General features: G+C 42.5%; 1 protein-coding gene across 2 annotated transcripts in view; it reads right to left on the bottom strand.

The window, feature by feature from the left end:
* The window catches only part of IPO9 (importin 9), a 167123-nt gene that overhangs the window by 130425 nt on the left and 13146 nt on the right, over positions 1 to 23552 (bottom strand). For both annotated transcript variants that reach the window (XM_077839190.1, XM_077839191.1), the window contains exon 2: positions 14570 to 14631. In XM_077839190.1, coding sequence (XP_077695316.1) covers positions 14570 to 14631 — 62 coding nt within the window. The remainder of the gene's footprint in view (positions 1 to 14569; positions 14632 to 23552) is intronic.

The following is a 23552-nucleotide window of genomic DNA, read 5'->3' as shown; positions in this document are numbered from 1 at the left end:
AGTCACCCTGCAGGGAAGGGCATATTTTCCATGCCCCTCTGTATAGCTAACTAGTCCACTCCACTCACAAATGTGCTGTTTGGTCACTATATGTTTAAATACTTCAGCAGTTTGGAATAACATCCCCCTCTGCCAATAGGGCACCACAAGAATGGTTACGTCTTCCAAAATATGAAAGGCCTGAAATGAGAGGAAAAAGCCTCTTGCAGCAAGGGTGCTATACATCCTCTACCATATGGCAATTAGATATGAAATTTTTATGAAACAGGAAAAAAGGTAAGGAGTACTTGTGGCACCTTAGAGACTAACCAATTTATTTGAGCATAAGCTTTCGTGAGCTACAGCATACAGCAGTATGCATCCGATGAAGTGAGCTGTAGCTCACGAAAGCTTATGCTCAAATAAATTGGTTAGTCTCTAAGGTGCCACAAGTACTCCTTACCTTTTTGCGAATACAGACTAACATGGCTGTTACTCTGAAACCAGGAAAAAAGGTTATAATTTTTAACTTACCATTGTCTCTGCACTTCTGTAACAGATTAACAAGGCTGTATCCGGAAACAGTATGAGGACTGAATCATGCCCTTCACAATGTATCAGTTCACTCTAGAAATCTTACATTTTATGTCCTGGAGATTTCACAGAAAATTGTGCTTCTAGTTTTTTTTCCACAAAAAATGAACTAATTTAGACAATAACTCTGTTTCTTGTCCTCTTTCAGGACCCTCAAGCTATACTGCCTACTGTTCTTCAGGAACTCGATCCCTGGCCCAGTATAACTTCTCAGACATTCCAAAATTAAGCATTTCTGTGATGAAGTTATGGTCAATGTTCTTGACAGGGCAGACCAGCAGGTCCTGCAGCAGCAGAAGAGGGATGAAAGACTGGAACAATGGCATGCTGACAGGAAGGAGGAAAGGGGGAGTCTTGCCGTCCAGGTGGAGGACAGGGTTTCAGAGAGGGAGCAGGCACTTGCAAAGCAGTTCCTGGCACAGGAACAGCAGCTAAGGGAAGGAGGACAGAGCTCAACAGAGAACAGTTTTTGCAATTCCTGTCCATAATGGCAGCAAGAGTACCATCTCCGGCTGCCTCCCCAATGACATGGCATGATCAAGCTGCAACATATCCCCCATCCAGTAGTAGCTTGGACAACTCTGTTGGGATGGCCCATGCATTCAGGACTTATGAGTGGCTGGGTAGGGCAACTAAACCCCATGCAGCCTGCCTTCTTCAACCCCTCTCCAGTGGAACCTCCATCACCACCTGCCGCTGCTAAGTGAGGGGAAAATGTGTAAAGAAGGGAAAGGAGAACGTGAGGCCAGGGGACATGTAGTGGTAGGGAGATTGTATCATATTTTAACTATATCATGCTTTGGGGGTGGGGGGGTGTAATGGCACTGGCTTGCCCAACACTGAGTGTTTTATTTTAAGACATGTTTACAAATAAAGCATGTTATGTTTTCAATAAATTTTATTGTTATCTCTGCATCACATTATCAGTCATGATTTGAGATAAAGCTAAACACATGTTCAGGAGCAATTAAGCATTAGTAAGCAAAAGGTATTCTTCTATTTAGCTAGGTACATCAATTCACATTTCAATAAATTCCATCTGTAGACCCATTCTTTCCCCCCAAACCAAATTCATTATTCATCACCATGTCATTCAGACTTACATTGCATGTCAATCAAAAGCCCACCCCCCGCAAAAAATAAGCCACTTTTCCTCCAACAAGCACATTCCTACAGGTACTACTGCTCCTCTTCCACTGGGCCATGCAAGTCTATCATGTGAGCACACGAAGCATTCCTGACTTCTGCTGTCCAGATGCAGCCAGCTCCAGCAGCGGCAGCTGCACTTGCTGGCCGAGGGTACCGATCCAGCATCCCCTCGCTGCCGTAGGTCCAGTCAGGGGGAAAGGGCTCACCTCTGGCTTCACAAAGGTTGTGAAGACCACAGCAGGCCACAGTAAGCAGATCGGGGTAACCAGTTTTCAGACAGTTACAGCAAGCTGTTTCTGGACCGGTGAAGATGTGTCTTTTTACGGTGGAGGCAATCTGCTCACAAAGCTCCAGAAGTGTGGCTTTTTTCATGCAAAAGTTCTAGACCCACTGCTTGTCATCCAGGTCTGTATAATGACATGGTCCCACCAGTCTGTGCTTGTGGCCCTGAGCCAGAAGCAGCAGTCTATGTGGGGGGCATCAGCAGCTATGTCAACTATACTGAGCAGCAGGCACCAGGACACTCCTCCAGCTCCATCAGAAAAATCTATCACGTACCTATGGTGGGCCAGAAAATGCTAGCAAAATGTCCACCAGTTCCTCACTGATGCCCTGCCAGTTTCCTGACACAGGACTGAAAGCACAAGCAAGAGAAGTTAGTGAAAAGACACTTCAAGTTGCTGACTCCAGCAGTTGGGAGTGCACAGACCAAAATGACTGCTTGGCAGGCTGTTCAAACTTCCTGTAATGTACTGGGCAGGCAGTAAGTTTTCCCAAAGCGCACCACGGTCCTAGGGCTTGAGTGGCCACATTTCAGTAGAGGAGGGTGCTAGAAACTCTGGGATATGACTCAGGTCTGCGCACTGCACTGTGGACATCAGACCCCTAGGTTCAAGCACAGATTAGAAAAGTCTTAAAGTAGGGTTAAAATATAAATATAGACACTCAAGCCCAGGGTTCTTTAACATAGGTCAATTTCAAGTCCCACTAACCCTGGACTTACCCTAGGTGGAGGGCTATGAACAGATAACACCCAGCTTCCAGAACTCTCACCCGTGGAATGTTATCAATAGCAATCCATCTGATCTTAATTGAAAGGGATTCTCAGGAAGCTAGGATCCAAACCATTTGGAATTCCAGAACTTTTTTGGGAGAACAGAGATAGTTGCGAGAGGCACAGAACCTCACATACCTATTGTACTGATCCCTCAGAATACTTTAGAGATGTGAGAAGGTCACTGTTACAGCATATCTTTTATATTAAAAAAATTAAGTGAACAAGTTCTAGATTTGCAGCTTTGGAGACAAGTCCTTCCCACAGTACTGGTACAGTTCAGAAAACAGAGCTCCTATGTGCCACCCTGCCAGCATGCCACCCTGATCAGAAAGGAAGACGTCAACGATCAAGAGGACTAGTCTCTAGGCCTACACTTAGATTGTCAAGTGTGTTAAATGTAATGGTGTTTTTGGGAAATATTAATACTTGTCCACTATGCTCTGGACTAAGATCACCAATCCATTTCACAGAGATCTCTGGAACAGCCATAAGGATATACTTTTCATCAACTACTGACCTAGGCCAAAGTAGTAGTTAACCATCCACAGGCTAATTAAGTTCATTTACTTAAAAGCGAAGTTATCCATAGGGGATAAATCTAGGACAGTCAATCTACAGAAAACAAGACATTTTGGCCAGAGAATTAGAACTTTTCAATACACCTGGCTATTTAACATGTCCCTGTAAGTGAACAATTGCCACAAATTGAAAGCCATGGTACAAACAGATACAGGATGCAGATACATCCACAATCTGTTTGTAGCATACAGCTGCCTTTTATGTCCTAGTACCTTAAGAGTTCATGTGGCACCTTAGAGACTAACAAATTTATTTGAACATAAGCTTTCGTGAGCTACAACTCACTTCATCGGATGTTAGTCTCTAAGGTGCCACAAGTACTCCTTTTCTTTTTGCGAATACAGACTAACACGGCTGCTACTCTGAAATTTAAGAGTTCAGTTATTCAGTGCACAACACAATTTTACCTTCGTACCTATTACAGTGGGACTGGAGCCAGGTGCTACCACAATACAAACAAACAAGTTAAACAGAACATTGTCAGCCTGAACCTCTATAAAGTCTAATTCTAAATCTAATAACTTTTTACCGTTTCAGGATTATAAGTGACAAAATTATTCCACTGGATTATTTACGATTATTAAAAATACCAAGGAAGCCACACATGAAAATAAGATTTTGGTGTTTTATTTTGTTGTAAAATGCTTAGAGATTAAAAAGGCACTAATACAAAAGGATGTCACGCAACCAAGAATATTTTGTGGCAGAGGGAAGATTTCCATTTCCTTTCTCCTCCCGTTATACCTCTCCCAACTACAATTTTCCGGTTTTCTTGCCACCCAGTATGAAAATGGTATTTGTAAAATGAAAACCACTAAAGTAGTAAAATATTTGTATTAGAATTAGCACCACCATAACCAACAAGAGGCGATGCAATTTTAGACTTTTTTTTTTTGTAAGTAGTGAGCACGTCGTAGAACAGCTAGTCATAGGAAATAACCTTGGATCGAGTGATCACGAGTTGAATTGGTTTAAATTAAATGAAAGGATAATTAAAACCAGGTCAACTCTGATTTTTTATTTCTAAAGGGCAGACTTTGAGAGTTTAAGTGAACTAGTTAAAGAAGTCAGCTGAACTGAAGAGCTCAAGAACTTAAAAGTGAACAAAGCTTGCACTTTCTTAAAATCAACTATACAAAAAAAAAAAAACTATCTGAAATTTGCATCCCAAGTGTGATGCTGTATGGAATCTGGGGGACACTTTATGTTATCATTGATCTCATTGTAAAATTGCAAGGAATCTGACCAGATATGCTGTGAAAGGTGACAGTGAAAATGTTACGATTTGCAAAGTATGATCATCTTGTTTATATGTTTGGATCACCTTTGTATTATGAGTTACAGATATGTAGGATATATGTGTATTTCCAAACTGCTGCTGTGTCTCTGGGTGACACCCCTAGACAGAACAGCATCAGCGCTGGGCCTGCTTGCTGGCCCATCAAGGGACATCAGCTGTACAATGAGCCCATTGAAAGGAGCCATGGACTATACCTTATGACTCAGCAAGGCATGCAGGGGCATGCCTATGGAGAGAACTTTTAAGGCCTTTCAATGCCATGTACTATGAGTCTGTTTCAGACAAAGGAAGTACCAGACACATGGCAAAAGGACTATAAAGGGCAGCTGCATCATCTCCATTTTGTCTTCAGTCCTGATTCTTACCTCTGGAGTAACTTTTCTACAAACTGAAGCTCTGAAAAAAGGACTGAATGACTCATCCAAACTGTGGGTGTGTTTCAGAGGGACTTTCAAGCCAGCAAACTCTCAAATACTGCTAAGAACTGATACGGACTTTGAAGTCTTTATATGTATGTGACTGCTTTACCATTTAACAACTCTCTTCTTGTCTCTCTTTTTTCTTTATAATAAACCTTTAGTTTTAGATGCTAAAGGATTGGCTGGCAGCGTGGTATTTTGGGTAAGATCCAAACTTATAATGACCTCGTAATGTGGCTGACCCTTTGGGGTCAGAAGAACATTTTGTATATGTGAGCAGAGTTTTAAAATAACTTCTCACTGTACTGGACCTAGGTGGTGACTGGGAGCCAGAGAACTGGAAATGCAATAAAGGGGGCTGTGAGATTCTTTTTTGTGTGTGTGCGTGCATGTGCTTCTGGATAACCAGTGTGGTGATCAGAAACACAGTTTGTGACTGATTGAAGAGTTTAACTTCAGTGATAGCCACCAGTCTTTGGGAGAATCTGCTCTCCCTTTTGCAGCCTGCCCTGCCCTTGGTATTTTCCATGAGGACTAGGTATGACCCAAAAATGAAATTAATACTTTGTCGTCGCTTTCAAAAAGGATGAAAATATGGAACATGTGCATGAAGGCCGAATGCGTGATGGAAATCAGTGTCCAGAAAAGAAAATGATCACTGCTGAGATACAAGAAAAACTTTGGCTGGCATGTGAGTTTGCTCGTCTGGTAGCAATGATTTTTAATTAGGCTGTTGGAGACCCCAGGGCATGGCCACTAGTTAAGTTGAGGGGATGGAAGGCCATAAGGGTCAAGGAAGTACTGTATGACTGGAGAGTAGCTAATGTCATACCTATATTTAGGGAATAAAAAGTGATCTGGGCAATTGCAGACCTGTTAGTATGACCTCAGTAATTTGCAAGGCTTTAGAACAAATTGTGAAGGAAGAAAACAAATTAAATAGAGGTAAATGGTAAAGCAGATGTAATGCAACATGGGTTTCATCACAGGCAGATCATGCCAGGCTAACCTGATTTTCTTCTTCGAGACAATAACTACTTTTTAGATAAGGGAAATGCAGTAGATCAAATACACTTGGACTTTAGTAAGGTATCTGACACAGCACCCCACGGAAAACTTAAATTAGGTAAAATGGGAATCGGTACAAGCACTGTAAGGTGGATAAGGAACTGGCTAAAGGGCAGAAGGCAACAGGTTGTGCTGAAAGGCGAAGTATCAGACTGAAGGGAGGTTACTAGTGGAGTTCCTCAAAGATCAGTCTTGGGACCAATCTTATTCAATATTTTTATTAATGACTTTGGCACAAAAAGTAGGTGTGCGCTAATTAAATTTGAGACACAAGGTGGGTGAGATAATCTTTTATTGGATCAACTTCTGTTGACGAAAGAGACAAGCTTTTGAACTACACAGGTATTTTTCCCAGACCTAAAGAGCTCTATGTAACTCAAAAACTTGTCTCTTTCACCAGCAGAAGTTGGTCTAATAACAGATATTACCTCACCCACCTTCTCTCTCTAATATCCTGGGTCCAACACAACTACAAAAACCACTGCAAACAACTAACAAAATTTGCACGATACAATGTTGGGAAGCATCTTCAATACAGAGGAGGATCAAATATTATACAGGACGTTGTGGATGACCTTGAACACTTTGAAGTGACAGAAATGGGATGAAATTCAGTAGCACAAAGTCATGTACTTTGGGTCTAATAAGAATTTCTGCTACAAACTGGAGGCTCAGCAAGTGGAAGTAACAGAGGAAGAGAGACCTGGGTGTGGGAGTCAATCACAGGATGACTGAGTCATCAATGTGATCCAGCTATGAAAAAGGCAAATACGATCCTAGCAAATTTAGGCAAGGCATTTCCATCAGAGAGAGAGCGAGAGAGAGAAAAATATTAATGCCATTGTACAAGGCATTGGTAAGATCTCATTTGGAATACTGTGTACAATTCTGATCACTCATATTCAAGAAAGATTAAATTAATCTGGAACCGGTTCAGAGAAGAGCTACAAGGATGATTAGGGGACTGGAGGGCCTACCTTATAAGAGGAGACTGGAAGGGCCTGGCTTGTTTAGTCTAGCAAAACAAAGGCTGAGAGGGGATATGACTGGGGTGAGGGTAAACATCAGGGAGGGTGAATAGCTAACTAAGCTAAAGGACAATGTAGCACGAGAACAAATGGATATAAACTGGCCATGAACAAATTCAGACTGGAAGTAAGAAGATTTGTAACCATCAGAGAGGTGAGGTTCAGAAACTGCCGCGCCGACATCCCCCTCCCCCCCCGAAATAATAGTTGTGGGGGCAAACAATTTAATTTTAGAAGAGCGGACAAACTTATAAGTGCACTTGTATGATGGGGCTGCTTGTGACAGTAGGCAGCAGGCCACATGGGCTCACTTCCAGTCTGTGTCTTGTTTCTTACAGCTTGTGCTTCATAGTTTCAACTAGGCACCTGCAGAGTTCAGGAACGGTTATCCCCCCATCAATGTATTTTGGGAGTTTTATCACCATCAGGGATGGCTATGATTGGGGATGGGACACCAGGCAGGATGGGCCGAGGCTTTGAGATAGCACCACGTAGTCTCTCCCAGGTGCTTGGCTAACTGGTTCTTGCTCACATACTCAGGGTCTGATTGAACACCATTTGTGGGGTTGGGAAGTAATTTCCCCCCAGGTCAGATTGGCAGTGACCCTGTGTGGTGTATCGGGGGTGGTGATGGTGATCTTCCCCTGCAGTGTGTGGATGTGGGTCACTTTCCAGGATTTACTGGGTATATCTCATTTAATCATTTTTCTGCCATTACGGGGGCCTCCTATTCTCTGCCTGTAGCACATAATAGTCTAGTCTCCTGGGGGATATAATACTTTGGTCTAATTCCAGTTGCTGAGTTTAATGCAGGGTGCTCATGGCCTATGATATACAGGAGATCAGAACAGATGATCTGGTGGTCTCTTCCAGCCCTAAACGCTGACTCTGAGATATGGCAATTTCCTGTTTTATCATTAAAAACCCTTTCTGAATTCAGTTTAAATAGACTTTGGAGTCCATTGTATTAAAAACATAAAGTTTATGTATTATTGTGGAATTGTATGCAACTTCTATAAGGGAGACCTTGGGAAGGGTCAGAGCTTCAAAGGACCATGTGAAACAATGGGCCAGACATGAACGAACTTTATGAACCTGTAACTTTGGAAAACCCCTTTCATGGGGCTTGAAGGCTCTGCCACCTGCCAGAGCCCTTATTTGAATCAGGGGTGGTCTCTGGTAAGCTTATTAGCATGCATGTATTTTTTTTTAAATTGTTTTTATTATGTTTTCTCTGTAATGCTGTCACCTTAAGAAAAAGCATGCTTGCTTAGAAAGAGCTGTGTACTAACCTATACCTATGGGCAATTACACTGTTTATAGCCTCTGAAGAGCACGTAAAGCAGGACTCATTAGGCAGTCTGACTTGCTGAGGAACTCACTGAAGGAAGGAACTGGACAGCCTGGAAAACCCTGGTCAGGAGGGAGAGAAACGCAGGTCTCCATGCAAGAGACATGACAGCTGAGGAGCTGGGAGCAACAAGAGGGCTCCCTCAAAGGATTACGGAGGAAGAATATCGGTGTAGCTGACCTGAACTGTAACAATTAGTATTGTCCATTGTGACGGGGCAATATAGTAAAGTAGTGAGGAACAGGTATGTTAGCCCCAGGCTAAAGAAATCCCTGGTACCATGGTAACCAAATGGCAGTTGCTCCAGGTTAATCAAGATACCTGGGGCCAATTAAGATCCTTCTAGAAAGCAGTGGCAATAGCTAGGTTGATTGGGACACCTGAAACCAATCAACGACTGGCTGGAACTAGTTAAAAGCCTCCCAATTAGTCAGTGAGGGTGTGGGTGTCAGGAGGAAGCTATTGGAAGAACTAAGTAGTACTCACCATATCAGACACAAGGAAGGAGGCCCTGAGGTAAGGGTGAAGTGGAGCCTGAAGAAGTGTGGGCTGCTGTGGGGAAGTAGCCCAGGGATTTGTACGCATCCTGTTTCTAAAAGATCAGTCACCATAGCTGATACTATTAGGTTCCCTGGGCTGGAGCCCGGAGTAGAGGGCGGACCCGGACTCCCGCCCCCGTTGCCTCCCTGATTAATCACTGAGACTGGGAGACAACAGAGACTGTGCAAGGGAGGATAGCTTCTCCTCACCTCCCTCGCTGGCTTATGATGAAAATGGCTCAGTAGGCTATGACCCTTGCCTCTAAAGAGAGAAGGGCTAAGTAGAGAGTCACAGTGAGCCTCTGAGGCTAGCGAAATCCGCCAGGAAACACGGGACCCACGGATACAAGGACAGAGCTGTGTCACACCATATTAAACTTTAAAAGGAAATGGACATTCTTGTCCAGGTATAATGCTGACAGAATAGGGATGCTGTAGATTTGTAGCATATTTTATAGACTTTAGCTACCAAAGTGACATTCAGAATCAGCACTTCAATTTTATTCCTTGTGATTAGCCGCAGCCACTTCAACACCACTTCTCACTCTTCAACACACTGTTGATCTTCTAGCAAACTAAGCACTATATATCATCTTAATCACCGAGCTGCCTGAATTTGCAATTCTTCAAGGCAGAAGTATTCAATAAATATTTCTATTCTGAATTTGGGAAAAAATGATGTAGCCATGTCATATAGAATGATGCAACACTTTACATTCTGATAGTAACTCGGGAGGATGTTAATAAGAACGGCCATACTGGGTCAAACAAAAGGTCCATCTAGCCCCATATCCTGTCTTCTGACAGCAGCCAATGGCAGGGGCCCCAGAGGGAATGAACAGAACAGGTAATCATCAAGTGATCCATTCCCTGCTGCCAACTCCCTGCTGCCAACTGGCAAGCAGAGGCTAGAGACACCATCCTTGCCCATCCTCGCTAATAGCCACTGATGAACCTATCCTTCATTAATTTATCTAGTTCTTTTTTGAATCCTGTTACACTCTTGGCCTTCACAACATCCTCTGGCAAAGAGTTCCACAAGTTGACTATGCGTTGTGTGACGAAATACTTCCTTTTGTTTGTTTTAAACCCGCTGTCTATTAATTTCATTTGGTGACCCCCTAGTTCTTGTGTTCTGAGAGGGAGTAAATAACACTTCCTTATTTATTTTCTCCAAAACAGTCATGATTTTATAGACCTAAATCATATCCCCCCTTAGTTGTCTCTTTTCCAAGCTGAAAAGACCCAGTTTTATTAATCTCTCCTCACAGAGCAGCTACAAAACAACAGCTACAAAAGTTAGATATTTTTAACTCAGAAGACCAGGATAACTTGTTTCCAAGAGTTTTACAAGAGCTGCCGAGGAATTCTCTGGACTGGAAGTTGATTTTCAATAACTCTTGGAATACCGGGGAAATTCCAGAAGACTGGGAGAAAGCTAATGTCATGTCAAGATTTAAAAGAGGTAAATGGGACACCTCTCAGGTAATTACAGGCCTGTCAGCTTGATACTGATCCTGGACAAAACAATGAAGCAGCTGATATAGGTCTTGATTAATAAAGAATTAAAGGAGGATAATATAAATTATCACCAATCAACATGGCTTCGTGGACAATAGATCCTGTCAAACTAACTTGACTAGACAGATACATAGATAAGGATTACAAGTTTGGTTGATAGAGGTAACAGTACCAGAGGGGTAGCCATGTTAGTCTGTATCCACAAAAACAATGAGGAGTCCGGTGGCACCATAAAGACTAACAGATTTATTTGGGCATAAGCTTTCGTGGGTAAAAACCCACTTCTTCAGATGCATGATGTGTTGTTGTAATATACCTAGACTTCTGTAAGGCATTTAACTTGGTATTGTATGACGTTTTGACTAAAACTAGAATGATAGAAAATGAACACATTAAATAGACTAAAAACTGGCTGACAGGTCCCAAAACATACTTATAAACAGGGAATCATCATTAAGCAGGTGCATTTTTTGTGGGGTCCTGCAGAGATTGGTACTTGGCTCTGATCTACTTATTTTTTAATCAATGACTTAGAAGACAAACTAAGCACTGATTAAATTTTCAGGTGATGAAGACTGGGGGAGTGGTAAATAATAGAGAGGACAGGTCACTGATACAGAGGGATCTGGACTGCTTGGTAAGCTGGGACCAAGCAAACAATACGTGTTTCAATACAGCCAACTGAAAGGTCATACATTTAATAACAAAGAATGTAGGCTGTACTTACAGGATGAGGAATTCTAATCTGGGAAGCAATGATTCTGAAAGACTTGGGAGTCATGATGGATAATCAGCTGAACATGAGCTCCCATTGCAACACTACAGCTGAAAGAGCTAATGTGATGCTTAGATGTATCAACTGGATTACCTAGTAGCAATAGGGAGATCATACAATTACTGTATTTGGCACAGGTGCAACCACTACCACTATACTGTGTTAATAAATTGGAGGGAGTTCAGTGAAGAGCCACAATTACAGAATTGGAATACATCCCTTATACTCAAAGACTCAAGGAGCTTAATTTATCTTAAAAGAAAAATGTTAAGGGGTCACTTGATCATAGTCTGAGTACCTACACAGGGAACAAATTTGATAATAGAGAGCTCTTTAGCCTAGCAGACAAAGGTATATAACAAGATCCCATGGCTGGCAAAGGTGCAAATTTTTAACAGTGAGGTTAATTATCTATTGGAACAATTTACCAAGGATTTTGCTGAACTGTGTTGGCAATTTTTAAATCAAGACTGGATCTTTTTCTAAAAGACCGGCTCTAGTTCAATCTGGAATTAAATCAAGGAATTCCTATAAAATCATAGAATATCAGGGTTGGAAAGGATCTCAGGAGGTCATCTAGCCCAACCCCCTGCTCAAAGAAGGACCTAATCCCTAACTAAATCATCCCAGCCAGGGCTTTGTCAAGCCTGACCTTAAAAACCTCTAAGGAAGGAGGTTCCACCACCGCCCGAGCTAATGCTTTCCACTGCATCACCACCCTCCTAGTGAAAAAGATTTTCCTAATATCCAACCTAAACCTCCCCCACTGCAACTTGAGACCATTGTTCCTTCTTCTGTCATCTGCTACCAATGAGAACAGCCTCGATCTATCCTCTTTGGAACCCCCTTTCAGGTAGTTGAAAGCAGCTATCAAATCCCCCCTCATTCTTCTCTTCTGCAGACTAAATAATCCCAGTTCCCTCAGCCTCTCCTCATAAATCATGTGCTCCAACCCCCTAATAATTTTTGTTGCCCTCCCCTAGACTCTTTCCAATTTTTTCACATACTTCTTGTAGTGAGGGGCCCAAAACTGGACACAGTACTCCAGATGAGGTACCACCAATGCCGAATAGAGGGGAATGATTATGTCCCTTGATCTGCTGGCAATGCTCCTACTTATACAGCCCAAAATGCTGTTAGCCTTCTTGGCAACAAGGGCAAACTGTTGACTCATATCCAGCTTCTTGTCCACTGTAACCCCTAGATCCTTTTCTGCAGAACTGCTGCCTAGCCACTAGCTCCCTAGTCTGTAGCAGTGCACAGGATTCTTCCATCCTAAGTGCAGGACTCTGCACTTGTCCTTGTTGAACCTCATCAGATTTCTTTTGGCCCAATCCTCTAATTTGTCTAGGACCCTCTGTATCCTATCCCTACACTCCAGCATATCTACCACTCCTCCCAGTTTAGTGTTATCTGCAAACTTGCTGGGGGTGTAATCCATGCCATCCTCCAGATCATTAATGAAGTTATTGAACAAAACCAGCCCCAGGACCGACCCTTGGGGCACTCCGCTGGATACTGGCTGTCACTAGACATGGAGCCATTGATCACTACCCACTGAGCCCGATGATCTAGCCAGCTTTCTATCCACCTTATAGTCCATTCATCCAGCCCATACTTCTTTAAATTGCTGGCAAGAATACTGTGGGAGACCGTATGAAAGGCTTTGCTAAAGTCAAGGAATAACAAGTCCACTGCTATGTCCTGTGGTATGCAGAAGGGGTCAGAATAAATTATCACAATGGCCCCTTCTGGGCTTATCTATGAACCTGTAGACCAGGGGTTCTCAAACTGTGGTACATGTACCACCTGTGGCATGTAAACTTGATGTTCCATCTATTCACTTTACAATAATTTAAGAAAGCAGTATGTGAAGCAATAAAATTTGAGACCTGCTGTTTTAAACCATTACAAAGCAGATTTTTACTACTTTGCTATGTGTTTTCTGTGTTGTGGTAACATCCGTGCTTACAATCTATAAGACCCTGCTCTGCTGTCAGCCTGGTGAGAAACTCGATGAAGCATTTAAGGCACTGCCCCCTCTCCTTAGCGGCTTGCCACACACTTCTCCCCAGAGGAAATATTCCAGAGCTACAGAAATAGAGTACATAATCCTGCATTCCCCAGCTAGCCCCTGGTTGAGCCAATCCACCCTGGAAGGTGTACTGATGTTATCTCATTATGGGAAACATTTAGCAATGTAAGAAATTTGTTTTTCTGCTATGCAGCCACAACCATTGTGCATGTGGGGTCTGATCAGCAGCACTTGGACAATCTTCCTTTCCTCCCTATATGTGGTTAGAGGCTAAGGGAAAAGGTAAGGCAATAGGATGGGCAAAACTCATCTCAGAACCTCATGTCTAAAGGCAGCATTAGCCAATAATGCCTGGTTGAGGAGGCAGTACCTAGAGACAGTGTCAACTGAGCACCAGGTAGCTCAGCAGTGTTCAGGAACAGAGGCTCCCCCCTCTCAGCCCGGAAGCTGGCTACCACTCTGGCAGAATAGGCCTTGAGCTTCTTAGGACAGGGAAGATCTGCTAAAGCATAACAATGCTAGGTCTGATCCAGTAACAAGTGACATGAGATACCATTCCCTCCAACATGGAAATCCTCAAAAAGGATGAAAACTGAACAGGATTTCTAGATGTCACAGAAAGATGATAAGACAATGCTATCCTGCTCACTGATGCCACCCTGTACATAGATGCTATTCTACAGAGGTACTTATACCACCATCACCACTTTAGTGTCTGAGTATCAAATGTACCAAGCTTGAACAGCATTATGATGAGAGTTAGTCACACATGGATAAGGGTCATGTGATTTTTGACAAAAACAAATTGAAAAGAAGATGGAGTAATGCTAATTGGAAAACAATACCTATGACTTCTCCCTGCACACAAATAGCAAGAACAATCTGCTACTGAAGAAGCCAGAAAGAGAAAGTTTCCCATTCCCACATCCCCACACTAGTTCCCCAGTCCTCATATCAGTTACCGAAAAAAGCTATTATGTAGTTTTGGTTATTACAAATGTGATTAAGTGCTGAGCACAAGAACATTCTCATTGCTACATGTTCCTACAGATTAGATTGATAGAGAAATAGTATTTAATTTTACTTTTTTTAAAAAGAAAATACGAGTGGCCAGTTTATAAACCAACAAAAGTTATAATCCATCTCTTCTCTACAGCATGCTTGGGAAGACTCACCTGACGAATGGCCAGTACTCCTTGGGGATCTACAGTCAGTTCTGCTAAATGAACGCCAAATTCTGCAAGAAAGAATATCTAAAATGAGACTAAGAATAGAATATCTAATTGAGACCAAGAATAGAATTAACATTAGCACCAAGAGATTTAAGCCAACACAGTACAAATCACAAAAAGGATTTTAGCCTGCATCTTCTGGAAGGCACAATGATGACAAAGTGAGTTACATGCACGAAGGAGAAGACAGCCCCATAGAGTAGCTTCTCAGCTGAATTGACGGCATCCACATTCTCCCTCATATTCCCTACCGATTCCACTCCTCTTCCCAATAACCTATTTCCCTCTCTCAAACAGAGAGCTTTTTTAGAACTGTTTTTATACTAAGTGAAAGACTGTATGGACAAAACAAAACAAAACCCCCACATTTTGTTATCAATTTAAGTTACTATAGACTTATGTGCAAACAATGACATTTTGCTAATGACATTAAGTGAGCACCTGCACAGAAGCTATGAAAAAGATTCACAGATGGAGCTATATGTAGGGCCCTACCAAATTCATGGTCCATTTTGGACAATTTCAGTCATAGGATTTTAAAAATCGTAAATTTCATGATTTCAGCTATTTAAACATGTATCACTTCAAGTCTTCACCAGAAATGTGGGTCACATTCTGACCTTGACCTTATTAGCCTACATCAGCTTTGTCAAACAGGCCAGATTGTTAAAATGGACCTCTCCTGAGCCAAAATTATTTAAGAGGAGAAAAAGAGGGACCATAGGCTGACCACCAAAGGGCATCCTGTGTTTTGTAACACCTCAAGTCTTGTCAAACACACACCCTGTAACTGTTTCCCTGAAGTCCTATCTAGGAAGACTGTGGGATATCCTGAAAGACTCAGAAAAAAGCTATCAGAACATTGTGAATGAACCTACCTCCACGTAACTGTGTCTGGGAAGACCAGACATTGCTACTGTTGGGCTGAATTGGAGAAAGCATGTCTTCACAATAATGCCAACATTAAAGTAGCACAAGATTTTAATACATCTAGTCCCTTTACCCAAGTGATGACTTGGTTATTTTTAATGCTTCTCAGAAAATACACATCTGAGCTGCAGTCCAGTAAATGACTTAAGCGTACAACATATACTTGTCTTTCACTAAACAGTTTAACAGCAGTTTATGAACAATGCTAAGTCAATAAGCAATTGAAAGATGAGGCTGCAGATATTGCATTACATAGCTTAACCTATGACTATCTGAAACAAGAAACTGTAAACACCACAGGACAGTTCTCAGCACAGAAAGATTCTGAATGTTTAAACAATGCTGAAGTGACATTTTGGAAGGTGACAAGAAACTGACAGTTTCTCAGAGAAGAAAGGGAGAAACCTGGATTCATTATTAATCTAACTATCTTTACCGCTGTTTGAACAGTTAGTTAAAAAGGCACAGAAAACTACAGGCACTGGTGAATCTATATAAAAAGATTCCAGGATTATCACTCTAAAACCTCAAATGTCTAAGTCAGCGTGAAGCAATAAAAACAGCTACAAGCATGGTTGACAGCTCTTTCTTCAGAATATCACCAGATTCAACCATCACTAGTATCTGTAGTCTGTTACTGTTCAATTTGCTGCACATAACCCTCTTTTACTCAAGGTGCTAGACACATCACTTGCCCTCCTCCCATATGAATACATCACTGTTGAATCCCCCTGCTCCCCAGGAATTCTCTCCCCACCCGCCCTGAACCCTGGCAATTCCTAGTCATCCCAGCTGCTTCCCACTCTCACCAGCCCTTTTACCCAGTTGGCCTCTGAGCTTTCAGATAAATAAATAAAAATTGAATGTATTTATTTTACACACACACACACACACACACACCCCAACTAACCACATGCATCCGTCGAAGTGGGTATTCACCCACAAAAGCTTACGCTCCCAATATGTCTGTTAGTCTATAAGGTGCCACAGGACTCTGTCACTTTTACAGATCCAGACTAACACAGCTACCCTTCTGATACTTGACAACTAAGATAGAAATTCCAGAGTTTCATACTCTGGAAGTTTACATGGTTCCCCTCCTCATTTAAAAAAAAAGTGTAAAAAAAGTTATTCCCATATCCCAGATAATTTACAGTTGATTTAAAGAACTAGATTCACCAGTTTGGTGTAGCTACTTTGCACTGTTCCAGTCATGCAAAGCAGACACAGAGTAACAGTACATCTAGCTCTAAAAACTTTTAAAATAAAATCAATATTTTTAATATCTTCAACTAACTGGAGATATCACATGGTAGCAGTCTTTGGGACTTCTGTTTGTATGACATTTTAAATAATTTTTTAATAACCAGGGAAACTTCTAGACAAAAAAACTGCTAACCTGGTGTTAATGTTGAGAGTATATATGAATAGTTTAAAGAATGTTGTAATTATCCCAGAAACAAGTATTTACCAACCCCTGAAGTCACAGTTTGATGTATTTTTTAAAGTTTAACCTTAGGTTAAACAAGACAACTTCAATTCTGCCCCACAGTGACACTTTGCAATAACCGCATGATTATGCTTAAGGCATTTTAGTATTTGTAGCCCCAGAGTAAATTAAACTGATTTTTAAAAGGTTTTCTCCTGTGGCATCACTAAAGAACAGAGTTAAGGTTATTTGGGTGCGCCTTAATTGCCCATCTTCAGACCTTCATATATTTGGATTTCTTTTAGGTTTAACCCTAACTTTGAATTTCTGTGCCTTATGCTGCTTGTTTTGGGACATGATTATAAGATTGCTATGATGAATATTGTAATGGTAAAACATACATAACCTCAACCTTAACTCCATCTAAACAGTTTTTTTGTTTGGGAATATATAAAGAGAAGGAACTGGACATTTTTGAAATAAAACAAAAAATTAAGTAACTTCAAGTCCCCGCACTTTATTATTAATGTTCATTAATCTTTTTCACAGTAATTATTTCTCTTTGCGGGCATACAACAAGCCAAACCCATGTCTGGCAATGAAATCCTAACTGTTCTTAATATTTAAGCTTTTCATTTGCATTCTAGCAATGAGTGCTCTAATTATGATAATATAAAAAACTTTTTGATCAACACAGAAAAAACTCCACTTCACAGAAAAAGTGAACACAACCTTGCAGTTGGGGGGGTAGGGGGGCGTAGAGGGATAGCTCAGTGGTTTGAGTACTGGCCTGTTAAACACAGGGTTGTGAGTTCAATCCTTGAGGGGGCCATTTGGGGATCTGGGGCAAAAACTGGGGATTGGTCCTGCTTTGAGCAGGGGGTTGGACTAGATGACCTCCTGAGGTCCCTTCCCAACCCTTATATTCTACGATGCTATGGAATTGTTACTGATTCTTCCATGAAATATAAAGATCAAATCCTTGTTTTAAACTTAGTCAGTCTGTACCCATGACAGGCCACAAGTGTCCCATTTTAAATATGTCACAATAGTTACAGAATGACCTTCACATTTCTTGTTGTGTCAATCACAAGCATGTGTATCTCCTACCAGACAGTCCCATATCCATCATTCTACTCCCCACAAGCCTTTTTATTTTAAATACATGCTGCATAAAAATGACAAGCAAAATTTGAAGAATGGTATAAATAAGTATAGCAAGCCTATGCCCCTTTCAGGGAAACTGATACTGCACTACTTTGATGGGATGTTTGTTTAGTGCTTAAGAGATCCTCAGCAGGGGTGGTACGTCCCACCCAAAGGAAGCTGACATGCTGTGGGAGTTCTAAGCAGAATTATGGAGCCATTCAGGCTAGAGGCATACCCTTAGACACCTCAACTGTAAGCTGTTTACAAGAGTATTTGTGGAACCAAAAACATGGCTAATAAAAAAACCTGCACAACTAGCCTTTATCTGAGAGCAGGCGCCATCAGTTCGGCTCAGTGAATACCCTATGCCCAGGAACGAGTCTTGATCCTCCAAGGGCTCTCCTTTGCAGAAGGCCAATGTTTACACTATACTGGAAGAGATCCAGAAAATCTCAGATGAGAACCAGAAACAAACGTCTGCTCTTGACTCCAAATTAATGGGATTATTTCATGACCACTAACTATTTGTACCTATGCAGACTAAGAAATACAATCAAATTTCATGCTTCCAGGCATAACCAAACATCATACAGGGGTCAAAAACAATATTCACCTGTGCCCAGGGGTAGGAAAACTTGTTAGATGTATCAAGGACCTATTTCACCTTCCTCTGAAGGATCAGATATTGAACAGTTCTGAAGGCAGAATGCCAGACTAGACTGAAACTGGTACAGCGAAGCCTATTTAAGAAGTTAATCCTACTACCGACCAAGGTTAATGTAGAAGTCCACGTGGGGGATCACAGGGCCCAGATGAGCTGGATGGAAGGCAAAGATCCCAAACTGCTAAAACAACTGTATAAATAGCAACAAAAATGGGAGGAAAATCTGACATGCCCAAAAAAACCCAACAACAATACATTTAGCAAACCCACCAATCCCTGGTTATCAACACAAATTTGAAGCTCAATTTATTGTCTTCCATGGAAAATGATTACCAAGAACACTATTCCCAAGTACAAGAAACCCTTCAACACCAAGACAAACCATTTGATAGACACTAAATGAAAGACTTTTTCAACTTAAGTGTCTTCCACTGAAAACAGGAAAGAGATCAAATTCTCACTACATGGCACAATAAGACACAGAACATGAAGGATACATTCTTAACATTCTCCAGAGTGGAGCTTATCATACATGTAAAGATGTTACCACTGCTTCCAGTGAAGGAGGCTACCATTCCACACAGGAAAGAAAAATAAAATTATGCAGGGCCACTGTTTGCAGCAAAGTTCAAGATATGTTATCATGGCAAAAGCAAAGAGATTTCTAAATTAACTAAACAGACAAGGTGCAACCTGGAATTGGGGTACTGCTGAGCCCTCTGTTTTACCAATCTAGGTTCCCTCTCACACTGTGGCATTGTGACAAGTGGCAAAGCCCTCCAAGCTTGCCCTCACACAAACATCCACAGGCAAGGGCCACATCCAGCTGTGTTCATGAATGCTCTGGCCAGCCACTGCATGAACCAACAATAGAGAGGTTTCAGAGTAACAGCCATGTTAGTCTGTATTCGCAAAAAGAAAAGGAGTACTTGTGGCACCTTAGAGACTAACCAATTTATTTGAGCATAAGCTTTCGTGAGCTACAGCTCACTTCATCGGATGCATACTGTGGAAACTGCAGAAGACATTATATACACAGAGACCATGAAACAATACCTAAAGTCAGAAATCCCAGAAGTCACCTACTACAGGACAGGCCGAACAAAGAAAATAACAGAACACCACTAGCCGTCACCTTCAGCCCCCAATAAAACTCCTCCAACGCATTATTAAGGATCTACAACCTATCCTGAAGGATGACCCAACACTCTCACAAATCTTGGGAGACAGGCCAGTCCTTGCCTACAGACAGCCCCCCAACCTGAAGCAAATACTCACCAACAACCACATACCACACAACAGAACCACTAACCCAGGAACCTATCCTTGCAACAAAGCCCGTTGCCAACTGTGCCCACATATCTATTCAGGGGACACCATCAAAGGGCCTAATAACATCAGCCACACTATCAGAGGCTCGTTCACCTGCACATCCACCAATGTGATATATGCCATCATGTGCCAGCAATGCCCCTCTGCCATGTACATTGGTCAAACTGGACAGTCTCTACGTAAAAGAATAAATGGACACAAATCAGATGTCAAGAATTATAACATTCATAAACCAGTCGGAGAACACTTCAATCTCTCTGGTCACGCAATTTACAGACATGAAGGTCGCTATCTTAAAACAAAAAAAACTTCAAATCCAGTCTCCAGCGAGAAACTGCTGAATTGGAATTCATTTGCAAATTGGATACTATTAATTTAGGCTTAAATAGAGACTGGGAGTGGCTAAGTCATTATGCAAGGTAACCTATTTCCCCTTGTTTTTTCCTACCCGCCCCCCCCCAGACGTTCTGGTTAAACTTGGATTTATGCTGGAAATGGCCCACCTTGATTATCATACACATTGTAAGGAGAGTGGTCAGTTTGGATGAGCTATTACCAGCAGGAGAGTTAGTTTGGGGGGGGGGGGGGGAGGGGGTGTGAGAAAACCTGGATTTGTGCTGGAAATGGCCCACCTTGATTATCATGCACATTGTAGGGAGAGTGGTCACTTTGGATAACCTATTACCAGCAGGAGAGTGAGTTTGTGTGTGTGGTTTTGGAAAAGGGGCGGGGGGGGGGGTGAGAAAACCTGGATTTGTGCTGGAAATGGCCCACCTTGATTATCATACACATTGTAAAGAGAGTGGTCACTTTGGATGGGCTATTACCAGCAGGAGAGTGAGTTTGTGTGTGGGACAGCGGAGGGTGAGAAAACCTGGATTTGTGCTGGAAATGGCCCAACTTGATTATTATACACATTGCAAGGAGAGTGATCACTTTAGATAAGCTATTACCAGCAGGAGAGTGGGGTGGGAGGAGGTATTGTTTCATGGTCTCTGTGTACATAATGTCTTCTGCAGTTTCCACAGTATGCATCCGATGAAGTGAGCTGTAGCTCACGAAAGCTTATGCTCAAATAAATTGGTTAGTCTCTAAGGTGCCACAAATACTCCTTTTCTTTCAACAATAGAGAGGCTCCAGACAAAATACCCACAGCTCCCCAGCCTAGAACCCCAGAGCTGTATCATCCTGCCCTGGTCAAAAGTCTAACCAGTATGAATCTATTACCCAGTCCGCCCCTCCCTCGATGTAGAGAGGACAATGCGCCAGCCCGCCCTGTTCCTGAGCAAATTTCCCTTTGCACTTGAAACACCACAGTATTTTAGGTAAAAATATGAAACAGATTTATTAACTACAGAAAGGTAGATTAAGTGACTATAAATAATAGCAAACAGAGCAAAGAGACTTACCTAAGAAATAAACAAAAGCGCAATTTAAGCCTGATTCAAATCCTACATAGTGTGTAAAGTGTCTCACCCTGTTAGATAGTACAAGCAGTTTGTAGATGTTTCATACACAGGTCGGGTTTCCTTCTTTCCCGCCTCAGACCAGCACTTTCCCAGTTCCAAGCCTTCGTTATTCCAGAGGTATTTCCAGGTGTTGAGGTGTGGGGAAAGTGAGGCCCATTGGCTCCCTTTTATAGCTTCTTTCATAAGGCAGGAACCCCTTTGTCCCAGCCGAATTTGTGGAAAAAAACAGGTACCAAAATGGAGTTCAGTATCATGTGATCTAGTCACATGCCCTTGCATACTTCGACAAGTCATGGCAGCCATTATCCATAGGCTGACTGAAACATCCCCAGAACATTTCATCTGGTGAAGATAAGCTTTCCCCATGGCCCACTGTTTTGGTGATGGTCCATTCAGCTTGAATGGGCCATTCACAGTGTGCTGTCAGACTGTGTGCATTACCCAGGTGCAAGCACATTTGAAATACAAATACATAGTTAATATTCACAACTCCAGATACAAAAATGATACATTCATACAAACAAGATATTCATAATTGACCAACCATAACTTTTCCATAGACCCCTCACATGACATATCTTGTACAAGATGCAGCTTAATTAAGGCTATGATTTGGTCACAGAGGTCGTGGAAGTCACAGATTCTGTGACTTCCGCAGATCTTCATGATTTCAGCCAGCAGCGGCTGGGAGCTGCAGGCTACCCCACAGCTCCCCACCTGCTGCTAATGCAGGGGAAATCCCCCTAAGTTCCCCGGACAGCAGGGGATCCCAGGCAGCTCCTTAGCCACTGCCAGTGGGGGAATCCCCCGGAGCTCCCCAGCCCCTGCAGGCAGCAGGGGACCCCCTGCAGCTCCCCCGCCTGTGGAGGAATCCTCCAGAGCTCTCCAATTCCTGGGCAGTGGGGGATCCCCTGCAGCTCGCCAGCTGCCACAGGCAGGGGTCCCTCCCAGCTCCCAGCCATAGGCCACTGCTCCCAGCCACAGCAGGGAAGGGAGCTGGACCCTCCTCCCTCTCCGTTTTTGTCATGGATATTTTTAGTAAATCCGTGAATGTGTGTTAATTGCCCGTGACCTGTCCATGACTTCTACTAACAATGTCCATGACAAAATCATAGCCTTAATCATAATCATATTACTATGGTGAATATGGGGTCCAGAGTGTCACAGACAGATCTACCTCTCAGTTTTATACCACTGTCAATCAGAAAGAAGGCTAGAACGTTGGGCTCAATGGATAGTGATCAATGGCTCTATGTCTAGTTGGCAGCTGGTATCAAGCGGGGTGCCCCAAGAGTCGGTCTTGGGGCCGGTTTTGTTCAATATATTCATTAATAATCTGAAGGATGGCGCGGACTGCACCCTCAGCAAGTTTGCAGATGAGTGGTAGATACGCTGGAGGGGAGGGATAGGATACAGAAGGACCTAGACAAATTGGAGGATTGGGCCAAAAGAAATCTGATGAGGTTCAATAAGGATAAGTGCAGGGTCCTGCACTTAGGATGGAAGAATCCAATGCACCGCTACAGACTAGGGACCGAATGGCTAGGCAGCAGTTCTGCGGAAAAGGACCTAGGGGTGACAGTGGACGAGAAGCTGGATATGAGCCAGCAGTGTGCCCTTGTTGCCAAGAAGGCCAATGGCATTTTGGGATGTATAAGGAGGGGCATAGCGAGCAGATCGAGGGACATGATCATTCCCCTCTATTCGACATTGGTGAGGCCTCATCTGGAGTACTGTGTCCAGTTTTGGGCCCCACACTACAAGAAGGATGTGGAGAAATTGGAGAGAGTCCAGCGAAGGGCAACAAAGATGATTAGAGGTCTAGAACACATGACTTATGAGGAGAGGCTGAGGGAGCTGGGATTGTTTAGTCTGCAGAAGAGAAGAATGAGGGGGGATTTGATAGCTGCTTTCAACTACCTGAAAGGGGGTTCCAAAGAGGATGGCTCTAGA

The sequence above is a fragment of the Eretmochelys imbricata genome, chromosome 21 (genome assembly GCF_965152235.1).
Source record: "Eretmochelys imbricata isolate rEreImb1 chromosome 21, rEreImb1.hap1, whole genome shotgun sequence".
NCBI classification, from domain to species: domain Eukaryota; kingdom Metazoa; phylum Chordata; order Testudines; family Cheloniidae; genus Eretmochelys; species Eretmochelys imbricata.
Note: the sequence above shows the minus strand (reverse complement) of the source record. Positions and strands in the feature narration are given on the sequence as shown.